The sequence below is a fragment of the Heteronotia binoei genome, chromosome 6 (assembly GCF_032191835.1).
Source record: "Heteronotia binoei isolate CCM8104 ecotype False Entrance Well chromosome 6, APGP_CSIRO_Hbin_v1, whole genome shotgun sequence".
Lineage (NCBI taxonomy): Eukaryota > Metazoa > Chordata > Lepidosauria > Squamata > Gekkonidae > Heteronotia > Heteronotia binoei.
Window position 1 is genome coordinate 71,723,617 of NC_083228.1, and position 20,430 is coordinate 71,744,046.

The 20,430-nt window shown below is 43.1% G+C and overlaps 1 protein-coding gene across 1 annotated transcript in view; it reads right to left on the reverse strand.

Annotated features, from left to right (window-relative positions):
* Window positions 1–20,430, reverse strand: part of SORCS3 (sortilin related VPS10 domain containing receptor 3) — a 900,280-nt gene that overhangs the window by 12,382 nt on the left and 867,468 nt on the right. Inside the window, exon 25 of the mRNA XM_060242676.1 lies at window positions 18,047–18,152. Within this exon, the coding sequence (XP_060098659.1) occupies window positions 18,047–18,152 (106 nt within the window). The remainder of the gene's footprint in view (window positions 1–18,046; window positions 18,153–20,430) is intronic.

Consider the following 20,430-nt stretch of genomic DNA (forward strand, 5'->3'; position numbering starts at 1 on the left):
TTCTTTTGTTATGCTGATGTCTGGCCAATGTTTACTCAATGATTGTGTATTGGGGATAAGTGTTCCAGGGTACATGAATTCTGCAGTTTGGAGATAGATACTATACTCTGGACAACCTGTGTCATCAGCAAACTCTAATGATGCAGTTTTTATATCAGAAGATCACTACAGTGAACTGAAAAACACTTAACATGATAGGCATAAACTGGAATGTTTAAGGGTGTGAAACATGAGACTTTAAATAAAAATGTTCAGAGAAACAGAAAAGCTTAGAACAAGAATATATGCAGGAGGTATGTGGTCTTCCTGAACATTAGCAAAAACTGAAGGAACAAAAATGAACTAATGGATTTAACCAGTCCCTAAAAGAACCAGAATAGTTACCAGTCTATATATTCATACTACATAGATATTGCATTTATATCCCATCATATACTCTGAATCTCAGAGTGGTCACAACCTCCTTTACTACCACTACCCCACACAACAGACACCCTATGAGGTAGATGGGGCTAAGACAGCTCTTGCAACAGCTGCCCTTTCAAGGACAACTATGGCTGACCCAAGGCCATTCTAGCAGGTGCAAATGGGAAATCAAACCCGGTTCTCCCAGATAAGAGTCTGTGCATTTAACCACTTCACCAAACTGGCTCTCATTATATATCTAGCCCATTATATATCTTTCTAGTACCTGCAATACATTGTTATATTCTTTTTAAAAAATCTTGCTAGTAAAGCATTAGTAGTAAACTGCTTCCCCTAAATAGCAGAAGTCCAATTCATACAACAGCCCCACACATTGACTGAACACATGGGGAGGGTGAGTGGGAGCAGACTTAGTTCCAAACTTTCAATTTCATTAGCAGAAAGGCATCTATCAAGGAAGTCAGTTCTGGCTGCAGACCCCCATGTTGTACTATTCCCAAAGGTCCCCAATCCCCATGAGCTGCTTTTGAGAAATTACAGTGAACTGCAGTGTGAAGAGAGAATAGGTCTGCATTGGAAAATACCTGGAGACTTTGGGGATGGATTCAGGAAAGGGTGGGGTTTGAGGGGGGGGAGTGGCCTCAACATGGTACAATGCCATAGACTCCACTCTTTAAAGCAGCCATTTTCTCCAGGGGAGCTGATCTCTGGCAGCTGGAGATCAGCTGTAAAAGCAGATCTCCCGGCCCTACCTGGAGGCTGTGCAAACCAAATGGGAAAGATCACAGTGAGATTGGAAGCCTGGAGAGACCAAATAATCCTTTCAATGTTAAAGATCTACATAAACGTCTATTACAGAAAGAATCATATTTTATTCAGAAATTTAATGCAGTCATGCCGCATGGCCTCAATTCATTTTAGTATGTTTTCTTTAAGAGCTTACCTTAAAGCAGCTGAAGTTACTTAAGGACTGAGCTTGGCGTTCTTTCACTAGAGAACCTCTAATGCCATTGGAAGTAATTGACTAACTAGTGCATATACTGTTTTTGAGCATTGGGTGAGTTGCATGTTTCTGCAATGATTATGATTTTTCAGAATGGCTTTATATTATTTGTACGTATATTCAGTTCCAGATTTTATGAAGAAAAGTGGTCAGATGAAGGTCGACACCAAAACACAGGGTTTTTTACCTAGGAAAAGTGTTATTACTACTTCATCGTAAGCTCTTCATTCATATTCTTCAAGTTTTCACCTTGTTCTATAGCAGCATTGTCCTTGTACAACTATATTGCTACTGCTTCAGAGAGGTCTCCGTACCTACAAGGACACTTCACTTTCGGAAATTTTTCGTCCTTGGTGGACTCTCTCAGTGACTCATACATATCATTAACTCATTGTACTTTTGCCTTGTCAGCATGAGCTAGGGTGGCCAGACCGTCCCGGTCTCCCGGGACATTCCCGGTTCTGGCCACCCAATCCCGGCTCCTGGGCTGCCTATACCGGGACCATTAAAGGTCCCGGTTTAGCCAGCCCCAGAGGCGGTGGGCCGCGGGCGCCGGCGGGGAAGGCGGCGAGAGAGGGAGCGTCCCTGCGCCTGCGCAGGGCCCCTGCGCACGCGCAGGGACGCTCCCTCCCTCACTCGCCGCCTTCCCCGCCCGCGCGCGGGGCCGGCAGCGGTGGCCTCTCCGCGGCCTCCGCTGGTCGCTGGAAGCCCTCCAGAGTCTGGAGGGCCTCCAGGGACCAGCGGAGGCCGCGGGGATGCTGCGGAGCACCCGGCGCTGGTCCCGGAAGGCCTTCCAGAGCCTCTGGAAGGCCTTCCGGGACCAGCGCCGACCAGCGAAGGCCTCCCCGCGGCCTCCGCTGGTCCCTGGAGGCCCTCCAGAGTCTCTGGAGGGCCTCCAGGGACCAGCGGAGGCCGCAGGGGGCCGCGGAGCACCCGGCGCTGCTCCCGGAAGGCCTTCCAGAGCCTCTGGAAGGCCTTCCGGGACCAGCGCCGACCAGCGAAGGCCTCCCCGCGGCCTCCGCTGGTCCCTGGAGGCCCTCCAGAGTCTCTGGAGGGCCTCCAGGGACCAGCGGAGGCCGCGGAGAGGCCACAGAGCAGCCGGCGCTGGTCCCTGGAGGCCTCCAGAGGCCAGCGCCGGTAGCGGAGAGGCCCGGCGCTGGTCCCTGGAGGCCTCCAGAGGCCAGCGCCGGCAGCTCCCTCCCTCCCTCGCCGCGAGGCCGCCGCCGCAGGACTCGCCGCCGCTGGACTCTCCGCCGCCCTGGAAGCAGGTAAGGGGGCCGAAAGCGGGGGGGTGGGGGGCGGCCTTCCTTTCTTCCCTCCCTCCTCCCTCCCTCCCTTCCTTCCTTTCTTCCTTCCTTCCTTCCCTCACTCCCTTCCCTTCCTTCCTTCCCTCCCTCCTCCCTTCCTTCCTTCCTTCCCTCCCTTCCTTCCCTCACTCCCTTCCCTTCCTTCCTTCCCTCCCTCCTCCCTTCCTTTCTTTCTTCCTTCCTTCCCTCCCTCCCCCTTCCTTCCTTCCTTCCTTCCTTCCTTCCTTCCTTCCTTCCTTCCTTCCTTCCTTCCTTCCTTCCTTCCTTCCTTCCTTCCCTTCCCTTCCCTTCCCTCCCTCCTCCCTTCCTTCCCTCCTTATGTTCTTATGTGACACAGAGTGTTGGACTGGAGGGGCCACTGGCCTGATCCAACAGGGCTTCTCTTATGTTCTTATGTGACACAGAGTGTTGGACTGGAGGGGCCACTGGCCTGATGCAACAGGGCTTCTCTTATATTTTTATGTGACACAGAGTGTTGGACTGGAGGGGCCACTGGCCTGATCCAACAGGGCTTCTCTTATGTTCTTATGTGACACAGAGTGTTGGACTGGAGGGGCCACTGGCCTGATCTAACAGGGCTTCTCTTATGTTCTTATGTGACCAGAGTGGTGGAGTGGATGAGCCATTGGTCTGATGCAACAGGGCTTCTCTTATATTTTTATGTGGCACAGAGTGTTGGACTGGAGGGGCCACTGGCCTGATCCAACAGGGCTTCTCTTATGTTCTTATGTGACACAGAGTGTTGGACTGGAGGGGCCACCGGCCTGATCTAACAGGGCTTCTCTTATATTCTTATGTTACACAGAGTGTTGGACTGGAGGGGCCACTGGCCTGATGCAACAGGGCTTCTCTTATGTTCTTATGTGACGCAGAGTGTTGGACTGGATGGGCCACTGGCCTGATCCAACAGGGCTTCTCTTATGTTCTTATGTGACAATACTGACTTTGGTGGACCCAAGCACTGATTCAGTGTAAGGGAGCTTTGTGTTTGTGACTGGAGTAGATAATACTGACTTTGGTGGACCCAAGCACTGATTCAGTGTAAGGGAGCTTTGTGTTTGTGTCTTCTGGTGCAATTTTGTTCTCAGATCCTGTATTTACTGTATTTACTTCATCAGTATATGGGATAAGGCACTTTCTCAACTGTGCTGCATAATGCAGCCTATTTATTTTGTCCAACACTCTGTGTCACATAAGAACATAAGAGAAGCCCTGTTGGATCAGGCGGTGTTTCCGGCGGTGATATTTGGGGGATTTTTGGGGATGTCACAGGAAGTGCTGTGAAGTCACTTCCTGTTTCCGGCAATGGCATTTGGGGGAAATGATGTCATTTGGGGGAAATGATGTCACAGGAAGTGATGTCACTTCCTGTTTCCTGTGGTGGCATGACGTCACCGGAAGTGACGTCACTTCCTGTTTCCGGCGGCGCGCGCACACCCCTACCTTTCCCCCCCCCCCGCCAACGTGTCCCTGGCTGGCCTTCAGACATTATGGTCACCCTAGCATGAGCATCTATATTCTTTTGAATGAATGTGTGCTTATTGCTTTAAATTGTAGGTTTTTTGAGACTTGTGGAATTCATTAATTTGTATGAATTTGTGGCTTTGAATATTTAGTAAATTGGTTCTAAGAAGCATTAAGCTGTGAAATCTTTGTAATATTTATACATTTCAGGAATTGTGACTAATTGCTTAAGTCATATCAGTGAGCAGGGGTCTCTCCAGGCTTTCTACCTGGAGGCTGGCAACCCAAAGAGGGAGACAGGAAAGATCCTTCCCATGAGCACAGCAGAGCTTAAAGCCCTTTGAATCTCTCCAGTAGAATTCTTCATTACCCTCAAAAGCTCATGAAGACATATCAGTAAACTTTATTTAGTTGAATTAGAAAAGAAAAACAAAATAGAATTAACACTAACGCTGTGTGTGGCCATTTATTTATCCTTTATTTTCTAACAGAATTCCTCCATGCATACATATAGTTCCATACAGCCAAGCTTCCAAGACAGAAGAGCTGTTCCTAACACAAATGGCTAATGAGCCACCTGTGTCTTCTTTCATGAAGATGTCTAATAAACAGCCTGCATGTGTGCCAGCAGACAACCAATTGTAATAATCTGAAAAATTAAAAATTAATGTAGACATGTTTTCTTTAACTTGGCTGAACTGAAACTCAGTGTTCTAACTGAGATTCTAACTAATCGCAAAAGTACACATGGCTAATAGTCTTCTGAATTAAAGGGAAGTCTTGGACAGTGCTCCATGTATTGCACCTAATTTTTCATTAGGAGCTGCTTAACTCTTTCATTTTTGATGAGGCACTCAATTCCAAGTCTTCACTACTGAGAAACAAAATAGATACTGGCTTGGATAAAGGGAGGCACGAACATAAACATAACAAAATTCCATTTGCAAAGATATTGTGAAGTTCCTAGCACTTGTCTCGCTATGTTTTACAGTTCTCAAAAGTGGTTGCAAAGGATCTTGCACAAGCAGAAAAACCACAACCAATTTCCCACTCACCATACGCCGCTCTCATGTTCCTCTTCTCAGCTGGGCTTCCTTCCGATTTCACACTATCTGCCCCGGGGCTGCAAGTAACGTTGGCATTTTCGCGCAGCAAACAGAAACTGGTTTATAGAGGTTTCTGTTTGCTGTGCAAAAATGCCATTACTTGCAGCCCCGGGGCAGGTAGTGTGAAATCGGAAGGAAGCTCTGCTGAGAAGAGGAAAATGAGAGTGGCATAAGGTGAGTGGGAAATTGGTCCAAGTGAGGATATCATAAAGAACAAGGAGCTACCACAATCTTTTCCTTGTGTTTCCTCTTATGCAAAAGCTCTAGTACAAGCCGAAACTTTGCATGGGGTGCAACCCACTCTGTCTAACCAGGTGAACTAGTTTTATTTATCTTGACTGTAATTTTACTGTGGATGTTAGGATTTTATTATTTTATTGTAGTTCATTTTGGGAACATCAGTGGGGAAAAAAGTTGTAGATGTGCCAGATAAATAAAAAGATATACCAATATCTAATGAGTGAGAAGAAACAGTTTTTATTCACAGTATTATATTGTAAAAGGTGCTCTGCTGGATCAAACAAGGAGCCAATCTAGTCCTGGTCCTGTTTTACATAGTGGCTAACCAGTTGTCCAGAATGGGGGCAACAAACAGGTCATACAGGGCAAGGCCTTCCCCTAGTGTTGCCTCCTACTACGGGAAGTTGGTGGTTTGCTATATCCAGATGTGGAGGTTCCTTTTGTCGTCATGACTAGTAGCCACTGATACACCTGACCCCCAGGAATCTAGGTAGTGAATTACAATTTCAGTATAGCGGGAGGGATGGTGGCTCTGCCATAGAGCATCTGTTTGGTAAGCAGAAGGTCCCAGGTTCAGTCCCTGGCATCTCCAACTAAAAAGGTTCCAGGCAGGTAGGCATGAAAAACCTCAGCTTGAGACCCTGGAGAACCACTGCCAGTCTGAGTAGACAATACTGACTTTGATGGACCGAGAGTCTGATTCAGCATAAGGCAGCTTCATATGTTCATATTTGTTGAGCATTCACTTTTCTTGGCATATCAAGCACATCATGGTTAACACAAACATATGGCAACTATGAGCTTTTAAAAATGAAGAAACCTATGGGAGCTGCATATGAGGGGGCATATTGCAAGAAGAACACTACCTGGATGAAATAAACGCTATGGTCTTTTCCTTTACTTGTTCCTCTTTCTCACTTTCTTCTTGTTCAAAAATACTCCATCCTACAAATTCTGCTTTAATACCAACATTTTGATTAACTGAGATAAACATCCACTTTTTAATTTATTTAATATCATGTTCCATTTATAGCTCCAAAAGGCTCTCATAGCAACATTTTTTTAAAAAAAAAAGTTGTATTGCATTGTGAAGTGTTAGACTTATAGCTCTATGCTTGCTGTTAGTTTCTTCCAACAGTAGTTATACACAAAGGGGCTGTGTTCCCTTTGATTACAAGTGCTTTCAAGCAATTGGATCATTGGCAGCTGCTGGTATTTCTCAGTACACTGCATGTGGGATTCAGAATTCTTGTGACCATATCAACCACCCCTCCATGAACAGTGTACAGTGTGGCATAATAATTAAAGTGTCAGACTAGGATCTGGGAGACACATGTTCAAATCCTTGCTCTGCCATGAAAGCTCACTGGGTGATCTTGGGCCAGTCATATACTCTCAAGCCTAACCTGTTTCACAAACTGGTGGTTGTTATGAGGATAAAATGGTGGGTAGAATGATATAAAATTATTTTGAATCCCCACTGAAGAGAAAGGTAGAAGAAAAATAACTCAAAAAGGGTAAAATCTCCATCCACAGGACAGCAGATCCAGTTAACAGTGCAGTCCTAAACAGTGCGATCCTAAATAAAACTACAGTGTTCTAATCCCACTGTCTTCTGTGGATTTAGAAGGGTGTATATTAGGGATTCCACTGTAAATCTGCGATGCAGGGTCTGAGTTCTGGTCTCACAAGTTCAAGACTGTGCTAAGTGAACCTATCACACTCTGGTTGCCTTACGTCTACTTGGGCAGGAAGAAATTACAATGTCAAGTGGCAGGTTCCTCTCTTCTCCTACCCCCCACTCATTGAGTTTGCTGTCCTATCTGCATCTCTTTCTGCTGTGATAAGTGGAGTTCTTGCACCATTCTTCAGCATTTGCTAGAATGGGGTGGAAGACATGCACAACAGATAATTGCCTCACGATGCCACTTACAGAAAAGCAGTCCCTACCCATCATAAAAGGCCACAAAGTTAACATAGCCCATCTGGGCTTGCACCTGGAATCTCTTATTTAAACTCATATCTGGCACTGATACAGCTTTATTGTTAAACTCCCAGGGGGCATGTGCAGCACTGACAGTGCTCATCTGTTCACCAGAGAGGCAGGAAACTTTGATATGAAAGCAAATGGAAAAATACAGGAGGAGTGAGAATACATTCAATCTAGCAGAAGACTCACCATGACAATCTTTCATTAAACAGGTCTTTTAAAGGGCAAATGATTATAACATTTTTCAACATTGTGTTGATTAATGGACCCTCTCCTCTTCATTTATGTTTTTCTGATGGGTTTTGAGTGTGTATAGTTTTAATGTAGTCCCCCAGGAATAGTTATGGGAACTTTACTCAGTGGATGGCAGTTTTAGATGGTTTCACACATGAAATGTCTCTAGAATATATGTTGTTGAGTCATCTCTCAGCTCTGTCTCCTATCCCATCAGGTCACTTTCAAACTGGTGAGAGAAACAAAAACTAACCTGAGGACATTCCGTTATGACCAACAGAATCACTGGTGCTATGGTGCCAGCCTTTGTTGTTTAAATGAAGCATGAGGTATGATTGGCAGTGCTGGAGGTCCTATTGGAAGGCTTGCTGACATGCCCTAAACTCAGGCATTTACTGTGTGATGTCGAGCCACTTACTCTTCCATAGGCAAACGTGAGATAAACCATTTAACTCTGGGGTTGAGAAGAATTTTTTTGTTTTCATATGAATGGCTCAGACAGGGGTTCATCTTTGCTTGCTTCATCTAGCACCCAAGGGGAGATTTAAATAGGCCTGATCTTTGAAAGTTTGACCATAATCAGGCATGGCAGGTTTCTCAATATAGTATGGCAAATTGACAAGCACCTTGAGTAAAGTAAGGATGAAGGGCCATTCCCATCGTTCACTGTATTATGGGATGATGAAGGAATGCCCTAGGTGCTGTGCAGAATCAACCAAACAATTGCCAGTGTGGCACAATGAGGAAAGGGGATGAGGCTTGTGTAGGTAAAGTGGCTTTTGTTGGAGAAGTATGGAGCCAGGGGAGAGTTTTTCAGCTATTGGTAGCTACTAGGCTGCTGTGCTGTAACCTGCCTTTAAAGTATTTAAGTATATTTAATTATGCAGATCAGTGACCTAAATAAACTAGTTTTAGTTGCCATATATATTTACTGAGAAGGAAGTGCTATAACCTCCTTTACCAATTCTTTACCAATAGTACACTTTGCCAGTGCTTAGAAACTACCCTAGAACAACCTCCCCAGATATCTACCTCACTGTGAAAATAAAAAATGGGGGTTAAGCCCCCCACAAACAATAGAAGTGTCTGTATCTTTAAGAAACAAATACCTTCTCAATGGCTTCTCAGTAACTGTTGTGGCCATTGTTAGGCAGCCACAACAGTACTGAAAGCCTCCAAGCCATGTAATTTTCCAGTCATCTACTTACAAGGTTTTTCCCTGCTTACTCTAACCTTCCCCAGGTCCACGTTGCTATGATTTCCAAAAAGATTGCAGTCCAACTGGTTAGGATGCCATCTGGACAGAAATGGGCAAATTTTCAAACCTCTTCCCAAATCTATTTTACTGCCATCAACACTTTGCATCTAACATTATTCTCACTACACCACCAGAGGAATTTTTACACTCAAGACATTGGTAGTTGTTATAATCACTATAACATATAGCAATATAATTCATAAACATATAGCAGCTACTGGTATATATTTTTAAACGATCTGCAGAAAGCCCTCCAATGGCAGAAGCCATGAGGAGATGACCAATGAAAGCTAAGCAGATGCTTTTTTATATTCCCAATGGTAATGAATATACAATACAAATTCATCATTATGTGGATGCACCCTAAGTTATTATTTTCTCTGAGTAATACTTAACTGAACAGGAAGAAAGCAATGAGAAAGAGACTGCGAGAGGACCAGATTTAATTCTCTGAATTCTCTAGGGTCTCTTATTTAGGATATGAATCACAACTATCAAGATAAGAAATTCTGACTGGGATCTCTGATGAGTGACCTCATTCCTTCAAACACAACAGAGTCTCATGGAGTTGCACTCCAAAGGAGCTGCAAGATTTGACAGAGCTCCTTCACATGTGCATTTTTCATGCACATGTTCCTGTGCGCCAGCATCTTTGACTACCCGATCTATTGAAAGTGTTGCAGAAATTATTTTTCACAGAAGATGATGCTGGGATTGGGAATACTAAAAAGATTTACAGCTCTTTAGAGCTCATCCTTAGACATTTAAAAAAAATCAGCATGGTGCCACTGAGCTGCAAACAATGGAAAATAACCACTGTTGGCCAAAACATGGCGGGGAAAAGGTCAATAATGACATTGGGAAACTCTGCCCACAAATCCAATTGATGTCATTACTGATGCACTAGGAAGGAAAAGATTTATTCCAGGACTCTTGAGGCATTTGGTAGTCACAAATATTATGGATTTCATCAGTTCACTTTGCTCTGCATTCCACTCCAACCTCCCTTTCAGTTTAACCTGAATCAGTTTCTGAAGTGGCAAATATTTGCAGCAGTTTTTTTATGCCTTTTATTTTTCTTGCAGGTAACTGATATACTCCAGAGTATATGAACACCAATTAAATTTATAAAGCAAAAAAGGCATTATGAAAGTTTCATGATCACATCAGGATTCCAATTTCTACTATGGCATCACACATCTGTATGTGTGCACTGACTGAATCACAGTGTAAAAAGGAATCCTGGCATGATCATGCCAAGCTGCTTTTTTTGTTCTGTGATTTAATATGTGCTGAAGTGCATCAGTAACCTGTAAGAATAAAAAAGGAATGGACTGAAAACTGAGACAAACTATGTACAACACTGCCCAGAATGAAGTCCATAAATTAAAAAAAAGAAAAAAAAGAATGACAGATCCCAAACACGTTGACAGATTAAAGACTAGATGAACAGCAGAAGAATTACTTAAGAAATGGGGGAAATGCCAGAGCATTAATGTACTGGTGCTTCTCTAGAAACAAGATCAAGTAATTCAGAATCCAAAATATGTACAGAAATCTGGATGGTGAAAATTTCATAAGCATCCTCATCATTGATCTAGTCAGTAATTGTTCAAAACCGTTCTATACAATAACCACCAATTGTATGTATTTATTTTGAAAATTCATATGTTGCCTATCCAGGCCTGCACAGTATGACTCACAACAATAAAAACAAATCATATTAATAAAAACACATCAATAAAACAATCCAAGTTAATGTGAAAAGGCCAAGCCATTACATAAAAGTACACAAAATGGAACAGTCTAAATTAGTATTCGTAAAGGTGTCCTCAGTCTAGGAGGAGACATGAAAACAGATTGAAAAGATGAAACTTCTTAATTTAAATTCCAGATAAAAAAGGAATGCTTTGCTTTTGCCCCTAAAAGAAAGGGAACTTGAAGCCAGGCAAGCCTAAAGAGGAAGGGCATTGCAATGCTGAGTCTAATGCTGAAAAAAACCAGAATAAATGGTAAGTGCCGAAAGGGCTGTAGTCTGCTCCTATTCACAAGCAAAGTATTTACAACCTATCCAAAGGGACTGTTTGCCATACTATAGCATACAAGCCCTGTTCTGTGCACAAATAACGCAGGTACTGACCAGGGAGAGGACTTCTGTCATGGTGTTACATCAGCTAAGTACATATGAGAAGCCATGTTGAATCAGACCAATGGACCATCCAATCCAACACTCTGTCACACAATGGCCAAAAAACCCACGTGCCATTAGGAGGTCCACCAGTGGGATCAGGATACTAGAAGCCCTCCTGCAGTTGCACCCCCCCCCCCAAAGCACCAAGAATACAGAGCAATGGCCCATCCAGTCCAATACTCTGTGTCACACAGTGGCCAAAATTTTTTTATACACACACACACACACACACACACATATATATACACACACACACTGTGGCTAATAACCACTGATGGACCTCTGCTCCATAGTTTTATTTAACCCCCTCTTGAAGCTATCTATGCTTGTAGCCGCCACCCCCTCCTGTGGCAGTGAATTCCAAATGTTAATCACCCTTAGAGTGAAGAAGTACTTCCTTTTATCCATTTTAACCTGACTGCTCAGCAATTTCATTGAATGCCCCCAAGTTCTTGTATTGTGAGAAAGGGAGAAAAGTACTTCTTTCTCTACTTTCTCCATCCCATGCAATATCCTGTAAACCTCTATCATGTCACTCCGCAGTTGACGTTTCTCCAAGCTAAAGAGCCCCAAGCGTTTTAACCTTTCTTCAAAGGGAAAGTTTTCCAACCCTTTAATTATTCTAGTTGCCCTTTTCTACACTTTTTCCAATGCTATAATATTTTTTTTGAGGTGCGGTGACCATAATTGCACACAGTATTCCAAATATGACCGCACCATCGATTTATACAGGAGCATTATGATACTGGCTGATTTGTTTTCAATTCCCTTCCTAATAATTCCCAGCATGGCGTTGGCCTTTTTTATTGCAATCGTACACTGTCTTGACATTTTCAGTGAGTTATCTACCATGACCCCAAGATCTCTCTCTTGGTCAGTCTCTGCCAGTTCACACCCCATCAATTTGTATTTGTAGCTGGGATTCTTGGCCCCAATGTGCATTACTTTGCACTTGGCCACACTGAACCTCATCTGCCACGTTGACGCCCATTCACCCAGCCTCAACAGATCCCTTTGGAGTGCCTCACAATCCTCTCAGGTTCTCACCACCCTGAACAATTTAGTGTCATCTACAAACTTAGCCACTTCACCGCTCACTCCCAACTCCAACTCATTTATGAACAAGTTAAAGAGCATGGGACCCAGTACTGAGCCCTGCGGCACCCCACGGCTTACCGTCCTCCACTGCGAAGACTGCCCATTTATACTCACTCTCTGCTTCCTATTAATTAGCCAGTTTTTGATCCACAAGAGGACCTGTCCTTTCACTCCATGACTCTCGAGCTTTCTAAGGAGCCTTTGATGAGGAACTTTATCAAAAGCTTTCTGGAAGTCAAGGTAAACAATATCTATTGGGTCTCCTTTGTCCACATGTTTGTTCACTCCCTCAAAGAACTATAACAGGTTAGTGAGGTAAGATCTTCCCTTACAGAACCCATGCTGAGTATTCCTCAATAACCTGTGTTCATCAATGTGCCTACTCATTCTGTCCTTGATAATGATTTCTACCAACTTTCCCGGTATTGAAGTCAGACTGACTGGCCTGTAATTTCCCGGATCTCCTCTGAAACTCTTTTTAAAGATGGGGGTGACATTTGCTACCTTCCAGTCCTCAGGAACGGAGGCAGATTTCAATGAAAGATTACATATTTTTGTCAGAAGATCCACAAGTTCAACTTTGATTTCTTTCAGAACTCTTGGATGTATGCCATCCGGACCTGGTGACTTATTAGTTTTTAATCCATCTATCAGTTGTAGGACCTCCTCTCTTGTCACCTCAATCTGACTCAGGTCTTTCAACACTCTTTCCAAAATTAGTGGTTCTGGAGCGGTCAAACACTTCTCGTCTTCCACAGTGAAGATGGAGGCAAAAAATGCATTCAGCTTCTCAGCCATTTCCCTATCCTCCTTCAGTAATCCTTTTACCCCTTGGTCATCCAAGGGCCCCACTGCCTCCTTGGCTGGTTTCCTGCTTCTAATATATTTGAAGAAATTTTTATTGCTCCTCATAGTCCCTTTTTGCCTGCCTGATTAGTCTTGCATTTGATTTGCCACAGCCTGTGTTCCCTTTTATTAATCTCACTCGGACTAGCTTTCCACTTAAAAGAGTCCTTCTTACCTTTTACAGCTTCCATTACTTTGTTTGTTAACTATACAGGCCTTTTCTTATACTTGTTTGTGCCTTTTCTAACTTGTGGTATATATTTTATCTGAGCTTCTAGGATTGTAGTTTTAAATAGCCTCCAAGCTTCCCCAAGGGTTTTGACTGTATTTACCTTTCCTTTCAGTTTCCTCTTCACATGCCTCCTCATCTCAGAGAATTTACCCCTTTTAAAGTTAAACGTGGTTGTGCTGGTCTTTTGGGGGCAACTCTCTATTTATACAAATGGTGAAATCAATAACGTTATGGTCATTGCTCCCAAGCGGTGCGATCACTTTTACATCTCTCACCAAGTCTTGGGCATTACTTAGGACCAAATCCAGGATCACCTCACCCCTGGTAGGCTCTGAGACCATCTGCTCCATAGCATAGTCATTGAGAGCATCAAGAAATTCAATCTCTTTCTCTCGACCAGAATCATATGTTTATCCAATCCCCTCCTGAAGCCCTCTATGCTTGCAGCGGCCACCACCGCTAGTGGCAGTGAATTCCGTATGTTAATCTCTCTTTGGGTGAAGAAGCACTTCCTTTTATTTGTTCTAACCTGACTGCTCAGCAATTTCATTAAGTGACCATCAGTTCTTGTATTGTGAGAAAGGGAGAACAGTACATCTGTCCATGAATAATCTTGTAAACTTCTATCATGTCACCCCTCAGTCATCGTTTCTCCCAGCTAAAGAGCCCCAAGCGTTTTAACTTTTCTTCATAGGGAAAGTGTTCCAAGCCTTTAATCATTCTAGTTGCCCTTTTCTGCACTTTTTCCAATGCTATAATATCCTTTTTGAGGTGCGGTGACCAGAACTGTACACAGTATTTCAAATGAGGTCACACCATTGATTTATACAGGGGCATTATGATACTGGCTGATTTGTTTTCAGTTCCCTTCCTAATAATCCCCAGCATAGCATTGGCTTTTTTTTTATTGCAGTCACACACTGTCTCAACATTTCCAGTTAGTTATCTACCACAACTCCAAGATCTCTCTCTATGCTATGTCTATGCTAGTTTGGACCCCATCAACGTGCATTTATAGTTAGGATTACTTTGCACTTGGCCACACTGAACCTTATTTGCCATGGTGACACCCACTCACCCAGCCTCGACAGACCCCTTTGGAGTGCCTCACAATCCTCCCTGGTTCTCACCACCCTGAACAATTTAGCATCATCCACAAACTCAGCTACTTCACTGCTTACTCTCAACTCCAAATCATTAATGAACAAGTTAAAAAGCATTGGACCCAATACTGAGCCCTGAGGTACCCCACTGCTTACCATCTTCCACTGTGAAAATTGCCCATTTGTTTCTCTGTTTCCCATTAATTAGTCAGTTTCTGATCCATGAGAGGACTTGTCATTTTAACTCATGGCTATTGAGCTTACTTAGGAGCCTTTGATGAGGGACTTTATCAAAAGTTTCTGGAAGACAGAGTAACAAACATCTATTGGGTCCTCCTTGTCCACATGTTTGTTCACCCCCTCAAAGAACTCTAACAGGTTAGTGAGACAAGATCTTCCCTTGCAGAACCCATGCTGAGTCTTCCTCAATAGCTTTTGTTCATCAGTGTGTCTACTAATTATCTCCTTACTAACAGTTTCCACCAAGTGACCCAACACTGACTTCAGATTGGCTGACCTATACTTTCCTGGATGTCCTCTGGAACCCTTTTTAAAGATGGGGGTGACATTAGCTATCTTCCAGTCCTCAGGAATGGAGGCAGATTTTAACGAAAGATTACATATTTTTGTCTGGAGATCCACAAGCTCACATTTGAGTTTATTCAGAACTCTTGGGTGTATGCCATCCGGGCCTGGTGATTTATCAGTTTTTAGATTGACTATCAATCGTAGGATCAGTCGTAATGTCAGTAGCTCACAAAGTAGCATATTTACTATCAAGACTCCACAGCTTACAGGGATCATTGCTGGTAGAGTCAATCAGGCTGGGTTTTTGGCCTTGTGGAGCACAGGACAATTGGAAAGAGGTGATGGAGCCCAGTCAGTAGGAAAGAGTTTATATATGTGGGCTCCACCTCCTTTATGTAGGCTTCCACTGTAAGCTGACCTGCTCACCCTCTCTATTGTATAATGTAGGATTTGCTAGTTGTCTTTTGGGGCCAAGCAGGAATTTTTTGGTTTCCCTTCAGATTGGTCATTTTTTGTTGCCTGCTCCACATGGTTCTTAGAGGTAAGAGTTTTAATTACAATTGATCTGAGTAGTTGGTTAAGCAATAACTGTGGCTGGCAGGAAGAATGCAGTGTAGGTAGGGATAATTGGTAAGTGACTTAATGATGAAGATGCAGCTGGGTTAGATCATGGAGAGGACTTTTTTTGTGCCAAACAGCATAAACCTGTTTTTTAGAGCATAATATGGTATGTATGACACTAGTGCATGACCAGACTCACAGTCAGAAATGAGAATTAGAGGTTTGCATAACAGAATTCCCAAGCCAAAAATATAGACAGAAATCACTGTTTGGGGTTTTTACAATTGTTTCCCAGAATAGTATTAGCAATCTATGATTCTTAATGGAATGAAACAACCATCCCTGAAAAAAAATCCGTACTGTTTTCTAGTTTGGATGCTTACCAAAGTACAGGCAATAGATCCTTGCAAGGGAGGAGTACAGAGAACAGTTTCAGCCAATCACCTTTGGCATTATTTTCAATACTGTTGCCCAAACCCTGGAACTGGCTGAAAAGAACAGTGTCTTCAGTGCACATGTGAAAAAATTTGCCTACTTCAGGATCTGATAAAATAGAATACCACTGTTGAATCTTCTTGAAATTGGGTGGAAGGGTCTTGAGAAGAGAAGGAAGAAAATATTCCATGCATTCTGTGCAACTCTGGTAGCAATGATTGCTACTCCAGAACCTGACCTGGATAGCTCAGGCTAGCTAGGTCTCATCAGATCTTGGAAACTAAGCAGGGTAGGCCCTGGCAAGTATTTGGAAGGGACACCAGTAGGGAATACCAGGGTCTTGATGCAGAGGCAGGCAATGGCTCTCCCAGACCCTGGAACCCAAACTGGTAACATACCCAAAATGAAGCTATCATGGTAGAGCTGCCAGCCTCCAGGTGGTGCAGGAACAAAGCCAAAGGCATTCACGAACAACCCACCTTACTAGGGAAAACTTTATATAAATAAATTACTTGTTAAAGAGACAATAGTTGTAATACATAATTACAAAACCATAAATAAGACAAGAACATATCCCACGAAGACAAAGTCTTATTTCTCAAGCAAAGGTTCCTTTCTTATTGATAGGAGTCTGGGAAAAGCCGTGAAGTACGATTCCAAGATTATAATCCTTTTGGCCAGGAAGGTGTGTATAAACAAATTCACAGCGTTATTCCGCTAAGGCGACACAGCACAACTTCGCAGTTCTAAAAGCCGGGAAGATGTACAAACGAAAAGCGGTACACTGCTGTTTCGCATGAGCAGCAGAGCGCAATTAAGCGACAAGGAAGTGCATATAGCCCTGTTTCACCTGAGGCTTTAACAAGCTTCACTAATCCTGAAACATTCATACAAAGCAATAGCTGAACTTCTTTTCTGCAGATTAAAGCGGTTTATACACACACCTTCCTGGCCAAAAGGATTATTATCTTCTTGGAATCGTACTTCTGCTTATACACCTATGACCGAGCACATTTTTGGTATATAAGGCAGTTATGACTGTAGTTGCTTCAACAACAAGGGAAAGAAAGCTTAATGCCCCTCAGGACAATTTGATGTGCAGACTAGGATATACGAAGCCAGAGATAATACTGACAGGCTTGGGGGGCAGGGTGGGTTTATCCCCCAAAGGCTGGTAGCTGTGGGAAGGTTGCTTGTTTGCAGCAACCCATGCTTAGCTATAAATAAAATCCTAGTGTAATCCAAATGCTTTTTTGTCTCATGTGGAGACAAGAAAAATACAGCAAAATTCAATAAAACAGCAATACAGCACTAAAAACCAGCAGCTCAGTGATAACATAAAAATAGTAGCCCATAAGAGAGTAAAACCATACAAAATGAGGATCTAAGGCACTTCCAGAAAAAAGAGAGAGAAAAAAATCACCAATCAATAAAGACCTTGGGGGGGGGGGTGTAGGGGAATAATTTTAGTCTTGTTCTGAAACATCGTAAGATTTGCTATCCATCAGATTGTTGTGGTGCTAATCAAATGGGGTTTTTTTTCTACCCCCAGCCTCCACACTCAGATCTATCCTGTTTCCAAGTTGCTCCTACCCATTGGAGGAGAACAAAAGTGCCAGCTTTCTATAAGATACAGTACAGATTTCCAACATGGTTTTGGAAGAGATACTTTTTATTCTCAGCAGGTAAACTGGAGTTCTGAATAGGACACCGGATATTACACAAAGAAAATATCTGGTCAGCAGGCCAGAATATGTTCAATCCTATTTCACACATTTGAGTGAGATGAAGATGCTGTGTGACATCCAACCATTTTCACACCATGAGAGTTGGGACAATTATACTGACTGCCCACACCAGGAATTCACTGTGATTTCACATTATAGAAATATTCCCTTCTTTTTCCTTCCTCATACTCTAAACTGAAATGTAAAGAGACCATTTTCCCACAGTACATTTTCCAGCTTTTTAAAAGACAACCTTTCTTTGAGTTTTCATGCTTTTCTAGAGAAGTATCAACATACCTTTTAAATTTGTAGATTAAAAAAACAGCCAAGCCCACAAACACCACTGACAACAGCATCAACATCGCTGAACTGCTGTGCCCAGCTCCGGAGTCGACGAGAGGTGCTGGCAATGGGAAGAACATTGTGTTACATTGGCGAGTCATAAGCTGCAGGGGTGGGGGTGGGGAGGGAGGCAAAGTATGGTTCTCTTTTCATTGCAGCCTCTTCTTTATTGTTGCTGACATGTAGTACATGCTGTGTGAGAAAACACAACTCATATGGAAGAAATTGATCTCACTCCCTTTGAACACAAGGCTACAATTTCCAGACAGCACTGTAATGAAAAGGAAGCTGCAGGTCGTGCACAGACAAACTGTGGGAAGACTGTCCCACCTCATCTCTTTGGCCTGTTGCCATCAGAAGGAAGGTCCCCTGGGGCTAGATAGCCTAGCCTTTGCTTAATCATGAACTAACAAAAGCAAGGGAAAAGCTCATCAGTATCTTGTAAATGTACAAGTTTAGTGAGGAAAAAATATCTCATGCAGTCTAATAGCCCTTGCAGCTCTGTGGTATTTCACATGTCTCTTGATTCACCCTAAATGAAACCAATGTGGAAAAGTCTGTATTCTCCTTATCATTCAGCACAGTTGTCTATTTAACTCTCATCTGCATCCTGAGGCCATTGCCGCCATCTCACACCTCTCCTTTAGGGTTCCATCCTGCGATTCCCATGTGCACTGTTGCAATAGACAGTGACTGGCAGATAGCTGTCCTCAGTAATGCTAGCATCTTTACATTTACAGAGTGCTGTTTTCATGTCAAAATTAAATTTAGGACTAGAGTTGTGTACATTAAAGAATTTTTGATTGATTCTGGATCCAGATTTGAGGAGGGCATGCTTTTCAATAACTGAGGTTTCAGAACTCCTCTTTTGGTTTTGAGATATTTCAGGAAGGGGGACTATTATAGCAATTGCTCCCCCCCTTCCCCTAATTTCCAGAGCAACAAGAAGAGGGAGAGAGAGAGGGGAAGCTAACAACTGTTTGGCAGAATCTTCCTCCCTTTAAATTTTAAGGGCCATTATTTTCTATGAAAAAGCTTATACCAACAGAAAATAATGACCTTTAATTTTTTTAAAGAAGGCTTCCAACTGATCAGTTAGACTTGGACTTGGAGGCTAGGTTAAGCATAAGAGAAGCCATGTTGGATCAGGCCAATGGCCCATCCAGTCCAACACTCTGTATCACACAGTGGCCAAAAAATGTATATACACACAAACATATATACACACTGTGGCTAATAGCCACTGATGGACCTCTGCTCCGTATTTTTATCTAACCCCCTCTTGAAGCTGGCTATGCTTGTAGCTGCCACCACCTCCCGTGGTAGTGAATTCCACATGTTAATCACCCTTTGGGTGAAGAAGTACTTCCTTTTATCCATTCTAACCCGACTGCTCAGCAATTTCATTGAATGCCCACAAGTTCTTTATTGTGAGAAAGGGAGAAAAGTACTTCTTTATCTACCTTCTCCATCCCATGCATAATCTTGTAAACCTCTATCATGTCACCCCACAGTCGACGTTCCTCCAAACTAAAAAGCCCAAAGTGTTTTAACCTTTCTTCATAGGGAAAGTGTTCCAAATCTTTAATTATTCTAGTTGCCCTTTTCTGCACTTTTTCCAATGCTATAATATCATTTTTGAGGTGTGGTGACCAGAATTGCACACAGTATTCCAAATATGACCGCACCATCGATTTATACAGGGGCATTATGATACTGGCTGATTTGTTTTCAATTCCCTTCCTAATAATTTCCAGCATGGCGTTGGCCTTTTTTATTGTAATCGCACACTGTCTTGACATTTTCAGTAAGTTATCTACCACGACCCCAAGATCTCTCTCTTGGTCAGTCTCTGCCAGTTCACACCCCATCAACTTGTATTTGTAGCTGGGATTCTTGGCCCCAATGTGCATTACTTTGCACTTGGCCACACTGAACCTCATCTGCCACATTGATGCCCATTCACCCAGCCTCTACAGATCCCTTTGGAGTTCCTCACAATCCTCTCTGGTTCTCACCACCCTGAACAATTTAGTGCCATCTGCAAACTTGGCCACTTCACTGCTTACTCTCAACTCCAACTCATTTTTGAACAAGTTAAAGAGCATGGGACCCAGTACTGAGGTTTACTGCCTATAGGGAAAAAATGGAGCCCATTTCCCCACCTAGAGGCAATATAGATGTCAGATTTACCCACAGGAAATAATGGGACCATAAGAACATAAGAGAAGCCATGTTGGATCAGGCCAATGGCCCATCCAGTCCAACACTCTGTCACACAGTGGCAATATATATATATATATATATATACACACACACACACACACACACAGTGGCTA